The 19,054-nt window shown below is 47.1% G+C and overlaps 1 protein-coding gene across 5 annotated transcripts in view; it reads right to left on the reverse strand.

Annotated features, from left to right (window-relative positions):
* Positions 1-19,054, reverse strand: part of CTNNA3 (catenin alpha 3) — a 1,028,503-nt gene that overhangs the window by 901,894 nt on the left and 107,555 nt on the right. For all 5 annotated transcript variants that reach the window (XM_089780114.1, XM_089780115.1, XM_089780112.1 and 2 more), the window contains one exon: positions 372-491. In XM_089780114.1, coding sequence (XP_089636240.1) covers positions 372-491 — 120 coding nt within the window. The remainder of the gene's footprint in view (positions 1-371; positions 492-19,054) is intronic.

Consider the following 19,054-nt stretch of genomic DNA (forward strand, 5'->3'; position numbering starts at 1 on the left):
ATATAAGATGACTTTGTGATGGAATAGCTTCAAAAAGCTCTGAAGTATTCTGTAGAACTTATGAGTCTTCTGTAACTTCCCTTTCACAACCTTATTTTCATGAGTAATCACAATGACTTTGTCAAACTTCCCATTCATCTATATGCGGTACTTACTGTGTACCCTTACATCCTCTGAATGCTTGATGCCCCTGCTACATCTGACTCCCTGTGTGTGACAATTTCTGGAATTAGAACAGATTAATGCTGAAATCCAAAACTACCTAATACAGGGTCACTCATATTAACTTGTCTCCCTGACTGATGGCAGCCATAGGTACATACATCTTTCTCTAACCAGAGATTTTGTGCCCTAAGTTTTCATATTCTTACCTGTTGACGTCTGTAGGCCAAATAATCTAGATTTTCCAGATCTTTCCTGAGCTTCTGGTAGATTTTCTGTAGTTCAGATTTATTGGATACGTTTTGTAGAGACTCGTATGTTCTTTGAAACTGCAGTGGTACAAGAAATATAATGTCATCATCATAGGCATTATCTTTACAGCTCTATTAATTAGGTTTTTAAGAAACTAACATAGGCTCTGTTATGTTCTCAGATATGCAAGAATATGTTACCACAGCTTTTGAAGGGTATATGGATATAAGGAAATACACAAAGTCCTGGATTCAAAGTATATAGATGGAATTTCTTAAGACACAATTAGAGATTGTCCCTAACCCTGAAGTTCTAATCCTCCCTAAACTATTCCCAAAATCTGGTGATTTTCAGCTACAGAGTTGTAATTGTTTTCACCTTTTTAAGTAAAAAGAAGACATACATGTTTCCTCATATATCACGATTCCCCACTACCTCCTCCCCCTACATCACCACCAATATAGGAGTTGGGGATTGAACCTCTTCTTGATTTACTGTGTAAGTATATTAACCATCTCTCCCCTATGCCACTATATCAGCTATATATCACAGTAGACGTGAGTTTGATCACAAACTCTGACTCAAGAATTTATAAAATACTAGAGAGACACATGGCATGACTGAGAAAAGAATATGGAGGAGTGACTTTACCAGAAACAATGTATCTCCTTGCTCCAGAAGGTACACATTTGTATTACTTTAAACTTCAAAAATAAGTTTTACTGTATGATTTATTAATAAATATATATAGTAAACCAGCAGCCATAGACCTTACTTAGGAACAGAAACATATGAATCAGCGGCTGTTCAAACAAACATGTGCTGTGTATGATCAGTTTAGTGTTTAAGGCAAACAGCAGACTAAGGTTGTGGGATAGGGAGGAGACACATTATAGCATACATTTGCCTTTATTTACTATTTACAATTCTATTTACAAATAGCAATTTTAATCTTCTGATTTCTGAGCACAAAGTGTCATTATCCCCATTTCTTCAGGTGGGGGGTCAGAGAGGTGAAGTGATTTCACCAAGCCCACAGAGGAAGCACTTAGGGTTTGTCTACACTAAACTGCAATTTCTAATTAACTTAATTTGAAATAGTTAATTCGAAATAACGCATCTACACACAAAAACTATTTCGAAATAGCTTTTTGCTATTTCGAAATAGTGCATCCACACTGAGTGGACCCTGAACCGAAGTTAACGCTGGCTGGAACCAGTGCCGGCAGGGCATCAGATTAGGACTTAGTGTGTGGGGCTGCTGCCTGAGGCTAACTGAGCTCCGTGCTTAAAGGGACCCTACCCCCACTCCGGATGGACAGTTCTCAAGGTTCCCCGCTTTTCTACCTCGATGAGGGACAGCAAAGCAGTCCTGTCTTGGAGTGCCCTGAGTGCCCGCACTTGGGACACCACAGCACTCTGCCACATGGAGCCAGAGCTGGCCCTGGGCATGCCGGTGCATCTCGTGGGGTCGCTGCCATCAGCCCAGCTGCACTTGATGCAGGCTGCCATCTGGGGGGGTGCATCGGGGGGCTGTCAGGATCCAGGAGGCCCTGCAGGAAAGCGTCTACCCTGAGGAGCCCTCAGAGCCACCCCAGTCCTCCCCACCGGGGGCTCATGCCCTATTCCTCCCTCACATCCTTCCACTCACCCCTCCCTAGCCCCCCCTCCTGGTGTCAAATAAAGGACAGGTATGTTCAAAAACAGAAACTGGGTTTATTGAACAAAACTGGGGGGGGGGGGAATGAACCTCTGGGGAGACTGGGAAAAAGTGGTGGGAGAGGGGAAGAGAGAGGGTGGAAGAGGGGAGGGGAAAACTTGGGAGGAGGGAGCTGGAAGGGGGAAGAAGGGGGAGGAGAAGCTCAGGGTCTTGCCAGACCAACTTGATTTTCATGCAAAATTGCTCCTAGGTTCGCATGTGGCCTTTGGTGGACAGGCTGGCAGCTATCCTGCCATAGACGGCCACATTCCTCCGCTTAATGTGGAGATCATGGACATTGGGGACTGCCCCCCCAAACCTGAATAAGTTCCATGATCTCCACCCTGGACCAGAAAGGCGCCCACCTTCTCCAGCCCCTGTTAGGCTCCTGGGAGCTGGCAGACTGCTCCTGAGGAGCGGTGGAGGGCTGGCTGCCAGTGGCTTGCTGGCTCATGTTTTGGGGCCACTGAGTCAGGGGCCCCAGTGGCCACTGCTGGCTCTGGGCTGGCAGGCTTGGAGCTGGCACAGGCACTGTGGCCAGAGTCTACCCCATTAATGGCTCTGGGGCTGTGGGAGAGGAGAGTAAGTTTCCTGGTTGTGCCCAGTGTAGCCAACAGGGCTCCCTGAGAAGGGCTGGAGGCTCCCTATTTCAAATGAAGTGTCTACACAGCACTTAATTCGAAATAGCTATTTCGAATTTGGTGTTACTCTTCGTAGAATGAGGTTTACCAAATTTGAATTAAACGTTTCACTATTTTGAATTAATTTCAGAATAGCAGTTTGCATGTATAGACGCTATTAAAGTTAATCTGAAATAATGGCTGTTATTTCAAATTAACTTTGCAGTATAGACATACCCATAGATATTTTGTATTACAAAAGGAGTGGGCTTTGAGGAGCAAATCATTGTATAGCCTACAGCTATGGTCACCAACCTGTTGATCGCAATCGGCTGGTCGATCGTGAGGGCTCGACCAGTCAATCACGAGGTGTTCGGGCCCCCCCCATTTCCCTCCACTTCTCCCCACCCCCAAGAAGCCCCACTACCCTACCTCCAGCAACAATGGAGGTAGTGTTGGCTTCGTGCTGGATGGATGGAAGTCCTGCAGCTGTGCACCACTTTCAGGGGTTCCGGAAGTGTGCTGGCTGCTCCCCTCCCCCAGGTCTGTGGTGTGCCGGGAATTTGCCAGGGGCAGGAGTCATCCCCAGAGGAGGTGAGCGCCAGTGTTGGGATTGAAAGTTTTACTCTTTTTATATTCGTATTTTAGGTTTAACTAGCTGGAGTTACCCAGTGTTGCTCAGTCCCGCTCCCTGCCGGCAGATATACTTCCCCCCACCCTGCCAGCCCTACTTCTTGCTGGCTGGTTCTCCTCCTCCCGATCTCCCCCTGCCAGCCCCTCTCTTGTCGGCTGCACCCCCCCTTCCCGATCTCCCCTGACCAGCTCTGCTTCCTGCCGGCAGCCCCTCTCCCGATCTCCCCTGGCCAGCCCCGCTGCCCCTGCCTCCTCTCCCCACCAGCTCTGCTTCCCAGTCCCTCCCCCTTACTCAAAGTTTAGTAAGTAAAGAGACAGGATTTTGGTATTGTGTCTATGTTAAGGAGATTAGAAATATTGAAGGCCCAGGCCTTTGATGTGAATTGTTTTGATTTTGATTTTGATTAATATAAAACAGTACTATTTACCTTTGAAGGATTTTGTGAAAGACTGTGTGAATGAGATAACATGTGAAGGTCATCGTTAGAGCCAGATGGTCAAGAGAGAAGGGGGACAATGCAAGTGAAGACAAACTGTACAAGACAGACTATGAAGAGACATATCAGCATCAGAAGAACCATCAGTGCATACCCACGGTCAAGAATTGATCAGACTGGCAGATTGACAGCTCTAAAGGTGAAGGCATCCCTAAAAACAACTGATTAGCAATCCAGGACAGGATGAGCCTCTTGGAGATGTTGATTTTGGGAATGATTAACATCAACAAGATAACAGTAACTGGTCATAGACTGACACAGTGAAATCCATAGACTTCAACAGAGAGAGTAGGATTATAAAAGCAGGGTGCCTTGCTATGGAACTTTGGGTTTGTCTTGCCACCAACTCCAGATGAGCATCTGATCGCAACTGACGAAAGGCCCTGCTCTCCCTCTGTGATCAATCTAACTGGCTACTAGATTGATACAGACTCTGGACTGGTAACTATAAAATCGTCTGGCAGGACTGTGTGTGTGTGTGTGTGTGTGTGTGTGTGTGTGTGTGTGTGTGTGTGTGTGTGTGTGTGTGTGTATCATTGAAAAGCACATGCAATTGTTATATTCTCAATAAATGTGGAGTACTGCCTTTTCCCCTATAAAAGATCTCGTGTACTTTGTTTAAGCATAACACCGGGGCTTCCCTGCTCTGCAGGGGGGGAGTCGGCCCCAGAGGAGGCGCATACCGGGGCTTCCTTCCTCTGCGGAGGAGAGGGGCCAGGGAGGTGGGTGCGAGGGGACTCCCTGCCCCCAGCAACACCCTGTCCCCTGCCCCAGCACCCATTAGCATCCTTCCCCAGTAGCATGTCCCCTGCTCCCACCAGCACAGTTGGGGGAGGGTTTTTTTGCATCTCACTTGTGTGGCCCCCAACTGACTTTTCTGTGGGTCAGTGACCCCTGAGATTCAAAATAGGTTCCCTGCCCTTCTCATAAATAAAGACAATGCAGAAATTTTTTGTGTTTGACTCAGTATTTTATTTAAAAATGAAGCCTGTCCAACAAACTCCCAATTGAGGCCAAACCTCCATCTGGCCGCAGCATCCTAACACTCCTGCACCCCCCTCCAGACTCTAGGCTCAGATCTATCATACACTGGACCCCCCTGCCCTGAGCTCCTCATATACCCCAACCCAAATTCCTGCACCCTCACATCCACAAGCCCGTGGCTTGCTTAATACCCCAACCCTACATCTGACCCCAACACTCCCCAGCCTGGAGCCCCTTCCCAAGCCAGCATCCCCTTCTCCACCTCCTCATGCATCCAAATTTCCTCCCAGAGTTTGCACCTCTTACCCCTTCCCACACCTAAATCCCTTATTCCCATCCCTGAGCCCCAGACCTCCTGTCTCAACCCAGTGAGGGTACGGCTAGACTGCAGGAGATATCCCGGAAAAACTCTTCCGCATCCAGGGACACATTCTTCTGCTTTTTTTAGTGGAAGAGCAAACATGCTCTTTTAGTAACCCCTGTATTCCTCATTCCACGAGGAATAAGGGGGCTTCCGAAGAAGAAGTTATTCCACTTCTTCGTGCAGTAATGATGGTTCTTCGAGGTGTGCCCCCATGGGTGCTCCACATCTGGTGTCGGGCTCACCCTGGCACCGCAAATCAGAGGCTTCCCAAAGCTGTGTTCAGCCAGACCGTGCGTGCGCGAGCACTCAAGGCCATTCGCACCTTTCCTCTCCAAGCACGGTCTGGCCCCCGCCTCAGTTCCTCTCACTGCCTCATCTGAAACAAGAGAAACAGACAAGATTCTGTAGCGCGGAGGAGGGCGGGTCGTGGAGCACCCACGGGAACACACCTCGAAGAACCATCGTTACTGCACGAAGGTGAGTAACCTCTTCTTCTTTTTCAGGTAGTCCCCGTGGGTGCTCACTGCTCTGGAGTCACCAGACATGGGTCCGAGCTAAGGTTGCGCTACGGAATCCATATTGCGGCATCATTGGAGTACTGCCAAGGCTACAGCAGAATCTGAGGTAGAGTGTTGCAGAATTGCATAATGTTTCATGAAAGTGATATTTGACGACCAAATAACTGCCCGGCAGATGTCATGCATAGGGACTCCTTTCAGGAAGGCCATCGAGGTAGCCACTGCATGGGTGGAGTGTGCTCTAGGTTTTGATGGGAGCGACTTGTTACACAGATTATAACAGGTGGTAATGCAAGCGACAATCAACTTCAAAATGTGCTGCACAGAGAGTAGACGACCTCTAAATTGATCTGCAACAGATATAAAAAGACGGTCTGTCTTTCGGATATCGCGAGTTCTATCAATATAAAATGTGAGGGCTCAGTGAGCGTCCAGCGTATGCAAAAGAGCCTCTTGAGGAGAAGTATGAGGTTTAGGTCAGAAAGAAGGCAAGACGACGGGTTCGTTAATGTGGAAGTCCAAGCTGACTTTTGGCAGAAAGTCCAGGTGCAGCCTCAGTATCACTGAGTCCTTAAAGTTCGTTTATGGGAGAGATGCCATAAGGGCTGCAATCTCACTCACACCTGCATGCTGATGTTATAGCAATAAGAAAAACAACCTTGGTCATAAGTAGTTGGAGAGATGTAGTAGCGAGCGGCTCAAATGGTGACCGTGTCAACGCATCTAGCATGAGGTTGAGATTCCACACAGGAGGTGGAGGTCTACGTGGAGGGTTGAGATTAACGAGGCCCTTGAGAAACCTCTTTGTAATGGGGTGGGGGAAAACCGACCGGCCATCGATTGGGCGGTGGAATGCCAAGATCGCTGCTAGATGAACTTTATGTGATGGTATGAAGATATCTGACATGTACAGGTGCAAAACGTAGTCCAGGACAGCATGCAATGGTGAGGCAGAGGGGTTTAACCCTTTAGAGTCACACCATTGCGTAAACAGAGACCACTTCGCGAGGTATGTTTTCCTCGTGGAATCTTTTCTACTATTGAGCAGAACACACCTCACTTGATGTGAACAAAGGGTCTCCGATGTGTCAAACCATCTAACATCCACACAGTCAGGTGGAGGGTGAGTAATTTTGGATGGTGAAGGGACCCGTTCTGCTGCGTTGAGGTCCAGGGGAAGAGGGAGCCGGTAAGGCGTTCGAATTGACAGCTGTAGGAGCATGGAGTACTAGGCCTGCTGGGGCCAGGCCGGTGCTATTAGCAAGATCCGGGCTCTGTCCAGGACAATTTTCTCCAGTACTCTTGGAATTAGAGCCACAGGGGGAAACGCATACGGTAGTATCGTGCCCCAGTGCAAAAGGAACGCGTCCCCCAGGGAGTGGGTGCCAATCCCTGCTCTGGAACAATAAACCTTGCATTTCGCGTTGGCAGAAGTAGCAAAGAGATCTATGGCAGGTCGACCCCAGCAGTGGAAGATAGATAGGAGTACGTCCGTGCGGATCTCCCATTCGTGGTCGTGTGGGAAGTATCTGCTCAGGGAGTCTGTGATGGAATTGCTCACTCCTGGCAGGTACGATACTATGATAGTAATGTCGCTGCGGTTGCACCAGGACCACAGGAAAACTGCCTCTGCACAGAGAGAGCAGGATCTGGCACCGCCCTGCCTATTGACATAGTACATTGCAGCAATGTTGTCCGTAAGGACCCTGGTGACCATGCCTTGTATGCAAGGTTTGAAGTGCCTGCAGGTGTGAAAAATTGCCCTGAGCTCCAGTAAGTTGATGTGGAGCATCATTTCTGTATCAGACCATCGACCCTGGATAGTATACACGCCCATGTGCGCACCCCAGCTGGTAAGAGAGGCATCTGTCATTATCTGCCTCGAAGGCTGAGGTTGGTGAAAGGGAATGCCCACCAACATGTTGCTGGGCTCAGTCCACCATCGGAGGGAATTTTGAACATGGATAGGCAACGCCACACGCTTTTGGATGCTGTGTTTGACGGGGTTGTACACCAAGGTCAGCCACTGCTGGAGACATCAGAAACGTAATTGTGCGTGGTGGACCACCATCGTGGTGGCTTCCATATGACCCAACAACTGAAGGTGAGTACGTACGGTGAGTGTCGGAGAGAGCGATATTGTGTGAACTAGATCGCATATGAATTGGAAGTGGTCTGCAGGTAAGTAGACCTGAGCTGACCATGAGTCGAGGCGAGCTCCTATAAACGTGAGAGTCTGGGTCGGCTCTAGATGTGATTTTTCCATGTTTACAATTAAGCCGAGGGAGCTGAAGAGATTCCTCGTTACTGTGAGCATTGTGAGAGCTTCCAACTGAGTGCGATCTTCGAGCAAGCAGTCGTCTAGGTAGGGGAAGATGGAGACCCCTATCTTGCGAAGATGTGCAGCAACTACCGCCAGGATTTTGGAGAAAGCTCTGGGAGCCGAGACGAGGCCGAAAGGCAGCACTCTGTATTGATAGTGCTCCTGCCCGACTACGAAACGGAGGAAGCGCCTGTGTGGTAGCTGTATGGTGATATGAAAATACGCGTCCTGCAAATCGAGGACTCTGAACCAATCTTCCTTGCTCAGTGACAGTATAATTTTGCTTAGCGTGACCATTTTGAAACGCTGCTTCTTGATGTATCAGTTTAAGCGCTTCAGATTGAGAATAGGTCTTCACCCCCTGGATTTTTTGGGAACGAGGAAGTATTGAGAGTAAAACCCTCTGCCCCTGAATCTTGTGGGAACTACTCCTATGGCTCCTATAGCAAAAGATAACATACCTCTTGCTGGAGCTGAGTCTCGTGTGATGGGTGGGTGGAGTAGTGGGAGGTATGGAGATGAAAGGTATCGTGAGACTTGAATTTATTACTTCCAAGACCCAGCGGTCCGAGGTGATCTCGCACCACTGGTGATAATATGGCTTGAGGCAGTGGTGGAAGAGAAGGGTGGTGGTGGTGGGTTCTTCTACTGTGAGTACTGAAGAGGTGTTCGTGTCCTCGACACACGAGTCAAATTTGCTATTTGGCGTTCGCCCGGGCTGGTGCACGATTGGAGTGCTGGTGCTTGCGCTGCAGATGCTGTCAGAATTGAGATTGGTCAGGAGCGCGCTATTGATGTTTCTGGAATGGAAGGTCATATCTCCTTTGGAATGGATAGTAGCGCCTACGCTTAAAGGGGGTGGGTATCTATCCCCAGCATCCGCAGAGTGGTCCATGAGTCCTTACCGGAATGTAGGACATCTTCAGTTGAAGTAGCAAACAATCTCTTACGATCAAATGAGAGATCTTTGACTTTGTTTTGGAGCTCCTTAGGTGTTCCTGCTGCCATCAACCAAGAGGCTCTGCGCATGGCGATACCCTTTGCCATGGCCCAAGCTGCCGTATCCGCGACATCGAGGGCAATTTGGAGTGATATCCTACATGCAGAATATCCCTCTTGGACAACTGCCTTCAGCAGCGGTCTCTTAGTCTTGGGAAGGTGCTGCATCAGCTCAGGTAATTTGGCATAATTATTGAAATTGTGGTTTGAGAGAAAGGCAGCTTAATTTGCAATCATGAGCATTAGGTTCGATGATGAATAAATCTTGCATCCAAACAAGTAAAGCTTTTTTGTGTCCTTATCTGGGAGCGAGGTTCTGAACTGAGAGGCCTTGTTCTTATGGTGGACTGCATCTTATTAAGGAGTTGGGATGAGGATGATTGAAAAGAAAATCCATGTCTTTAGATGGGACAAAATATCTCGTCTGCTCTTTTGCTAGTAGGCGGGATCATTGTGGGAGTCTGCCAGATCTCGTGAGCCACATCCAAAATTGCCTCATCGATTGGGAGTGTGATCTTACATCGTTGCTGGGGATGCAGATTTTTCAGTAGCTTATGCTGCTTCACCTGTGCTTCAGATAGTTGAATGTCCTGGCTTTGTGCCACCCGCTTAAAAAGGTCCTGGAATTCCTTGAGGTCGTCAGGTGGCGAGGTGTCACCTGGGGTCAAAGCGTCATCTGGTGCATGCGATGAAGAGCGCACATTCGCAGACATGTCCGTTTCTGCATCCAAAATCTGTCCCTCCTTAGGGTCCGAATGGTCCTGCTGCGGATCCAGACTTCTTGGAGGGGGTGGTATATGAGCTGGTGATTGAGGCCTCGACTCATCCTGATGAGAAGGCGGGCTAACCAAGCGACAGGAGCATGGTGACCTCCGATGGGAGTGGGAGTGGCTGTGACAAGTTGACACATAGTAATAGCGTCTGTCATAATGTATATAGTGACAGTCCAAGTACCGCGGGGACGAGTGTCATGAAGAAATGACACTAGCGTGCCTAACATAATATGCACGGCATGGTGAGTGCACAGGAGAGCATGGGTATCGCAAAGGAGACCGCGCTCGAGAATCCCTGAGGTAGGTGACAGGTTCCCTGTGATGGTGATAATAGGGCGACAGACTTCTGCGGACTCGAGTGCCTTGATCTCTGGTGGAGTGAGGTGCAGGAGAACAGTGCTGCAGAGATGGTCTGCTGAGGTACTCTGAGGAGAGGAGAGGAGAGGAGAGGAGAGGAGAGGAGAGGAGAGGGAGCTCCAACCGTGGCCAGAGGCGGCTGAAAGGAACTGAGGCAGGGGCCGGACCGCGCTCGGAAAGGAAAGGTGTGAACGGCCTCAAGCGCTCGCACACGCATGGTCCGGCCAAACAGAGCTTTGAGAAGCCTCCGATTCACGGCACCAGGGCAAGCCTGACACCAGATGTGGAGCACCCACGGGGACTACCTGAAGAAGAAAGAAGGGATTTTTCCGACATTTGGTCCAGTCTAGACAGGTGAAATGTTGGAAAAACCTCTTCCTACAGAAGAATCGAAAAAAAGCGGCAGTGTAGAGTGTATAAAGGCTGGGGATAGCAAGTGATGGAGAGGAGGAAAATAGAGAGGGCGGGGCTTCAAGGAAGGGGTGGGTTTTTGGAAGAAGGATGTGGTGGTAGATCTTGGATTGTTCTGTATCAGCAGTATCGTCAATCTACCCAACTACATACTCAGCCCGGCAGAAGAGTCTGTCCTAGCTTAGTGACTCTTTTTGTCCTACCACCCCCACAAACATGATATAGTTCTGCAGTGATCTGGAAGCCTACTTTTGCTCTCTTTAACTCAAGGAATACTTTCAACACAACACTGAACAGTGTACGGACACACAGATACCCTCCCACCAACAGCACAAGACGAACTCTACATGGACTCCTCCTGAGGGTCGAAATGACAGTCTGGACCTAAACATAGAATGCTTCCACCGACATGCACAGGCAGAAATTGTGAAAAAACAGCATTGCTTGCCCTATAACCTCTGCTGTGCAGAACACAATGCCATCCACAGCCTCAGAAACAACTCTGACATTATAATCAAAGAGGCTGATAAAGGAGGTGCTGTTGTCATCATGAATAGGTCTGACTGCCAACAGGAGGCTGCCAGACAACTCTCCAATACCACATTCTTCAGGCCACTTTCTTCAGAGCCCACTGAGGAATACACTAAGAAACTGCACCATTTGCTCAGGACACTCCCTACACAAGCACAGGAACAAATCTATACAAACATACCCTTAGAGCCCTGACCGGGGTTATTCTATCTACTACCCAAGATCCACAAACCTGGAAATCCTGGACACCCCATCATCTCAGGCATTGGCACTCTTACTGCAGGACTGTCTGGATATGTGGACTCTCTACTCAGACCCTACACCACCAGCACTCCCAGCTATCTCTGTGACACCACTGATTTCCTGAGAAAACTACAATGCATTAGTCATCTTCCAGAAAACACCATCCTAGCCACCATGGATGTAGAGGCTCTCTACATCAACATCCCACACGTAGATGGAATACAAGCTATCAGGAACAGTATTCCTGATGATGCCACAGCGCAACTGGTAGCTGAGCTCTGTGACTTTATCCTCACACACAACTACTTCAGATTTGGTGACAATATATACCTCCAAACCAGTAGCACCGCTATGGGCACCCCCATAGCCCCACAACATGCCAACATTTTTATGGCTGACCTGGAACAACTCATCCTCAGTTCTTGTCCACTAGCGCTACATTGATGACATCTTCATCATTTGGACCCATGGGAAGGAGAGACTGGAAGAATTCCACCACAATTTCAACAATTTCCACACCACCATTAACCTCAGCCTGGACCATTCTACACAAGAGATCCACTTCCTGGACACTATGGTGCAAATTAGTGATGGTCACAAACACCACCCTGTACTGAAAACCGACTGACTGCTATGCCTACCTTCATGCCTCCAGCTTCCATCCCAGACACACCACACGATCCATTGTCTACAGCCAAGCACTAAGGTACAACCGCATTTGCTCCTATCCCTCAGACAGAGACAAACACCTACAAGATCTTCACCAAGCATTCTTGAAACTACGATACCCGCCAAGGAAGTGAGGAAACAGATTAACAGAGCCAGACGTGTACCCAGAAGCCTCCTACTACAAGACAAGCCCAACAAAAAAACCAACAGAACCCCACTGGCTATCACCTACAGTCTTTAGCTAAACTCTCCAATGCTTCATCAGTGATCTACAACCCACCCTGGACAATGATCCCTCACTTTCACAGGCCTTGGGAGACAGGCCAGTCCTCGCTCACAGACAACTTGCCAACCTGAAGCAAATTCTCACCAGCAATTATACACCGCACCACAGTAAATCTAACTCAGGAACCAATTTATGCAACAACCCTCAGGGCCAACTCTGCCCACACATCTACACCAGCGACAGCATCACAGGACTTAACTAGATCAGCCACACCATCACGGGTTCATTCACCTGCACATCTACCAATGTAATATATGCCATCATGTGCCAGCAATGCCCCTCTGCTATATACATTGGCCAAACTGGACAGTCCCTACGCAAAAGAATAAACAGACACAAATCAGATATTAGGAATGGTAATATACAAAAAACTGTAGGAGAACACTTCAATCTCCCTGGACACACAGAAGCAGATTTAAAGGTAGCCATCCTGCAAAAAAAAAACACAAAAAAACTTCAAGAATAGACTTCAAAGAGAAATTGCTGAGCAACAGTTCATCTGCAAATTTGACACCATCAGCTTATGATTAAACAAAGACTGTGAATGGCTAGTCAAATACAAATACAGTTTCTCATCTCTTGGTGTTCACTCATCAGCTGCTAGAAGTGGGCCTCATCCTCCCTGACTGAATTGACCTCGTTATCTCCAGCCTTCCTCTTGATTGGTACTCTTTTCTTATGCCTGTATATTTATACCTGTCCCTGGAATTTCCACTACATGCATCTGACGAAGTGGGTCTTTGCCTACGAAAGCTTATGCTCCAATAAAACTGCTAGTCTATAAGGTGCCACAGGACTCCTCATCATCTTGGTTTGTTCTGACATTTAAAAAGTGATCTTGGGTGTAAAAAGGTTGGAGGTACTGGCCTACAGGATCAGAGAAGATCATTGGTCTCTCTTTGATCATACATTGTAGATAACTGACATACCTAGACCTATATCTTATCCGAATAATAGCTGATACCACTGAAAAAGTGTTATCACCCACTGCACCAGTTATTTAATGTTGTGCATAGGGTCAAACAGTCAATGATCCCATTGGGGGTAGGAGCATTAAACAACTGCAGTAAGTTTGACCTGGTAGCCTATAAGGGCTCGTCTAGACTACACTGAAGTTTCGAAAGAGGATATGCAAATTCTGCAGGAGCTTTCGAAAGTGGAAGTAGTCAGGATGTGTTTTTTTCGCAACCCCACCTTTTTTGAAAAGCCATGTAAACCACTTTCGAAAGTGAGATCGGTGAAATCTGCAAATACTAGGGGCGGGGAAAGCAGAATGAGTGCTCCATTTCACCGCAGTGAGCTCCCCTCAGCTCCTGAACTCAGAAGCCGTGTCCCCTTTTATAATTAATGCTTAAATAGCTCAAAGGAATAAATTACCACTTGCCATTGGCTCTTTTTTTTTTTTTTTTTTTTTTGGTTAAATAGCATTAGGAAGACATTCCCTCTTATGGGAAGTACTTAAACACCAAATCACAACATAATAGTCCACATTGTATATTACTCAAAAACTTCCATTGACAAAGCAAAACTGAATAGCATGGAGTGGAATCTTTCAAGAGTCTAGAATGCTCTAATGAAATGATCATGAGGTGTAATCTTTGTATAGAGCAAAGACACAGTTATCTAAAATAGCGTCAAGGCACTAGACCAAACAAATACAAAGCAACAGATCATTTCATGCAACAACTGTTTTTTGCACAGGGAGTTGGGGTTAATAGATACCTATATAATAAAAAGCCCCAAATATCAGTACTGTACCTATAAGGTCATCTGGTCATCCTAACTGGGGGAGGTCTCCTGTCACATAGCTATCCCTGCAAGCAATTGCAATATATTTGTATCCTGCAACAATCCCATAGATTAATAATTCATCGAGCTAAAAATCTCTCTCTCCAGATCATAATATTAAGAGCCTCCCAAGTCTGGTAATGAGACTCCAGGGATCACTGAATCACAGCTAGTAGAGAAAAAACATGTGTACAACTGTGAAGATAGCTCTCCTCAGGAGGCTAAATAGCCAAGAAATAGGCCCAAGAGGCAATAATGTTGGCAGCAATATTCCACAGAAGTGGAAGATACGTCTTTCTCAAGAAAAGAGTGGAAGAAAAAAATCAGTGTTTTCCCTCCAAATAAAAACATACACATAGAATACTATCACTGGAAGGGACCTCGAGAGGTCATCGAGTTCAGTCCCCTGCTCTCATGGCAGGACCAAATACTGTCTAGACCATCCCTGATAGACATTTATCTAACCTACTCTTAAATATCTCCAGAGATGGGGATTCCACAACCTCCCTGGGAAATTTATTCCAGTGTTTGACCACCCTGACAGTTAGGAACTTTTTCCTAATGTCCAACCTAAACTTCCCTTGCTTCTTGTTCTATCCTCAGAGGCCAAGATGAACAAGTTTTCTCCCTCCTCCTTATGACACCCTTTTAGATATCTGAAAACTCCTATCATGTCCCCCCTCAATCTTCTCTTTTCTAAACTAAACAAACCCAATTCCTTCAGCCTTCCCTCATAGGTCATGTTCTCTAGACCTTTAATCATTCTTGTTGCCCTTCTCTGGACCCTCTCCAATTTCTCCACATCTTTCTTGAAATGCGGTGCCCAGAACTGGACACAATACTCCAATTGAGGCCTAACCAATGAAGAGTAGAGCGGAAGAATTACTTTTCGTGTCTTGCTCACAACACATCTGTTAATGCATCCCACAATCATGTTTGCTTTCTTTGCAACAGCATCACACTGCTGACTCATATTCAGCTTGTGGTCCACTATAACCCCTAGATCTCTTTCTGCCGTACTCCTTCCCAGACTGTATGTGTGAAACTGATTGTTCCTTCCTAAGTGGAGCACTTTGCATTTGTCTTTATTAAATTTCATTCTGTTTATCTCAGACCATTTCTCCAATTTGTCCAGGTCATTTTGAATTATGACCCTATCCTACAAATTAGTCGCAACCCCTCCCAGCTTGGTATCATCTGCAAACTTGATAAGCGTACTTTCTATACCAATATCTAAATCGTTGATGGAGATATTGAACAGAGTCAGTCCCAAAACAGACCCCTGCAGAACCTAACTTGTTATGCCTTTCCAGCAGGATTGTGAACCATTGATAACTACTCTCAATTATGCACCCGCCTTATAGTACCCCCATCTAAGTTGTATTTACCTAGTTTATTGATAAGAATATCACGCGAGACCGTATCGAACGCCCTACTAAAGTCTAGGTATACCACATCCACCACTTCTCCCTTATGCTAACAAAAAAAGCTATCAGATTGGTTTGACATGATTTGTTCTTTACAAATCCATACTGGCTGTTCCCTGTCATCTTGCCACTTTCCAAGTGTTTACAGATGATTTCCTTAATTATTTGCTCCATTATCTTCCCTGGCACAGAAGTTAAACTAACTGGTCTGTAGTTTCCTGGGTTGTTCTTATTTCCCTTTTTATAGATGGGAAATAAGCTAGCTTGAAGCAAATGAACACAAGTTTGTCCTGTTTACAGAAGGCTGCAATGATGTGACTGTGATAAACGTTATATTAATGGTTTTTAACTTTACAAGGCACATACAATGCACCTACATATCTCAAGCTACCATGATTTGGCCCCAATCTTTCTTCAAGAAACTTTCATGTTTTGTTCTGAGATGTGGTAAGGAGACAAGAGTTCAGCCCCCTCTCTCCCCACTTTCTGTTAATTATTTAAATAATACAAGTTAAACAGAAATAATGGCTCAGTTTTCCTCATTATTTCATCAAGATACAATCATCAGAGACCCTAAAAGTTCAGGGCTAGTACCTTGATATTTTCCTTTACCTAAAGACTTCCCTGCCTCTTTTCTCTCTAAAAGTCATTGATATTACTTTTTAAAGCTTCTTGATTCTATACAAGGTGCAGCTTTCTTAAAGAATTTGGGTTTCAGTAGGATCTGTTTCCCTGAGCCAACGAAGATTCTCCATGGATCCATACTCCTGAAAATATGAGGCGTACGGGTTCTTTCAAAAAAGGGGGTGGGTTTTGAAAGACCCACCCCCTTTTTTGAAAGAATCCCAGCTAGACTTTCACTTTCGCTTTCGAAAAACCTTTTTTTGAAAAAGCGCTCAGATGCGAATATGCAAATGAAGCGTGGGATATTTAGATCTGCACTTCATTTGCACTTTCGATTTCCCTATTTTACATTCCTCTTTTGAAAGAGGAATGTAGTTTAGACGTGCCCTTTGTGTGGGGAAGTTAAGCCAGGAGTTGAGAGACAAAATGATTTAAACCCAGGCAGGACTACCATGCCTGCAAGGAATTTGGGGCATGGAAGTGAACTGAATCAAGAAGGGATCATGAGTAAATAAAGGGAAAAAGTGTACCTACTCACAATCAGGGTATTTTTCTTTGTTTTTGTTGTTTGGTTTAAAATTCTGTGTGTGAATCCATGCCTTCTCTCCCCCATTCACTATCAGAGGGTACGTCTACACTACAGCGCTAGTTCGAACTAACTTAGTTCGAATTAGTTAATTCGAACTAAGCTAGTTCGAACTAACGCGTCTAGAACTAAAAACTAGTTCGAACTAGCGTTTTGCTAGTTCGAACTAGTAAGTCCACATTGAGTGGACTCTGAACAGGGCTTAAGGATGGCCGGAAGCAGTGCCGGCAGGGCATAAAAGGAGGACTTAGAGCATGGAGATGCTGTCTCAGGCTAGCCGAGGGCTGCGCTTAAAGGGTCCCGACCCCCACCCCGGACACACAGTTCTAAGGGGTGCCCCGCTTCCAAAGAAGTTCTGGCTTGGAGTGCCCACACTGGGCACATCACACCACTCGGCCATCAGCCCGGCTGCACTTGCCGCAGGCTGCCATCTGGGGAGAGGGAGTAATTGGGGGGCTGCAGGAGAGCTTCCACCCCCAGAAGCCCGCAGAGCCAGCCCAGTCCTCCCCATCGGGGGCTCGTACCCCATTCCTCCCTCACCTCCTTCCACTTACCCTTCCCTAGCCCCTCTTCTTATTGATGTACAAAATAAAGATAACGTTTCTTCCAACATTGACTCTGTCTTTATTGAAAAAAACTGGGGGACACTGGGAAAAGGAGGTGGGAGAGGGGAAGAGAAAGGCTGGGAGAGGGGAGGGCAACTAACATGATCAGGGGTTGGGAACAGGTCCCAGATGAAGAAAGGCTACAGAGACTGGGACTGTTCAGCTTAGAAAAGAGGAGATGGAGGGGGGACAGGATAGAGGTCTCTAAAAGCAGGGGTTGGGTGGAGAGGGTGCATTCAGAAAAGTTCTTCCTGAGTTCCCATAAAGAAGGACTAGAGGACACCAAAGGAAAGGAATGGGTAGCAGGCTTGAAACTAGTAAGAGAAAGTTGTTCTTCTTGACAAAGCAAATAGTTAACCTGTGGAACTCCTTGCTGCAGGAGGCTGTGAAGGCTACAACTAGAACAGAGTTTAAAGGGAAGTGAGATAAAGTGATGGAGGTTGGGTCCATGGAGTCCTATTAGCCAGAGGGTAGGAGTGGTGTCCCTGCCCAAAGTTTGTGGAAGGCTGGAGAGGGATGGCACGAGACAAATGGCTTGGTCATTGTCTTCAGTCCATCCCCTCCAGGGTCCCTAGGGTTGGCCGCTGTCGGCAGACAGGCTACTGGGCTAGATGGACCTTTGGTCTGACCCAGGACGGCCATTGTAAGCTCAGGGCTCAGTGTCGGGGGTCTCAGTGGACCCCCTTGATTTTCATGCACACCTGGTCCTGGGTGGCCAGGCTGGCAGCTCTCCTGCCCTAGACAGCCACTTTCCTGTGCCTAGTGCGGAGATCGTGGACGAGGTCCACGATGTCCGCACTAGCCCAGGAAGGTGCCCGCCTCTTGCGGTCCAGGGCAAGCTCCCGGGAGCCGCCAGCCTGGTCCCGGCAAGAGGGGGTGGGCTGGGGGGCATCGGGTGGGTGGCTCTGTGCCGTGCCAGGTGCAGGGTCTGCTAGCTGGGTGCTGGCAGGCTTGCACCTGGCACGGGCACCGTAGCCAGCCCGTGCCCCTTTAAGGGGTCCGGGGCCGGGAGGGGGGCATAGAGTTTCCCTGGTGTTGGCCAGAGTGGCCACCAGGGAAACCTGGGGAGGGCTAGCCTCCCACTAGTTCGAACTAAAGGGCTACACAGCCCTTAGTTCGAACTAGCTAGTTCGAACTAGGCGTTAGTCCTCGTAAAATGAGGTTTACCTAGTTCGAACTAAGCGCTCCGCTAGTTCGATTCAAATTCGAACTAGCGGAGCGCTAGTGTAGCACCTATTAAAGTTAGTTCGAACTAACGTCCGTTAGTTCGAACTAACTTTGTAGTGTAGACATACCCTAAGAGTTGTTTGCAAAGATTTTCTCTTGTTTTACTTAGTTGCTTTGTAACACCTAGTAATCAAGTATGCTTTATCAATTATACCTTTTGATTTGTTAATAAAAATCACTTTAAGGTGATGATTTGATTCTTATGTCCTGAAAAGTAATGTGTGTACTTGCCTGCCTCAGACTGAGCAGTCAGCTACCAGAGACTGGCAGCTTGCTTTCCTCTCCTTTTTTCAAGCTCTTTTGGGGCAAAAGAGCTTGGGGTACCCCTCAGGAAGGAATTCAAGTGTTCCCTCCTGTTTTTTCAGGGTTAAATCACTTGATGATGGCAGCTTTTTTGTTTATTTCTCAGAGCCATTGAATCTGTGACTCTGGGGCTGTTTTGAAAGCAAAGCCTATACAGATATTTAAGGTCTTTG

This window comes from Pelodiscus sinensis, chromosome 8, assembly GCF_052426305.1.
Source record: "Pelodiscus sinensis isolate ZL-2025 chromosome 8, ASM5242630v1, whole genome shotgun sequence".
In the NCBI taxonomy this organism is placed as follows: domain Eukaryota; kingdom Metazoa; phylum Chordata; order Testudines; family Trionychidae; genus Pelodiscus; species Pelodiscus sinensis.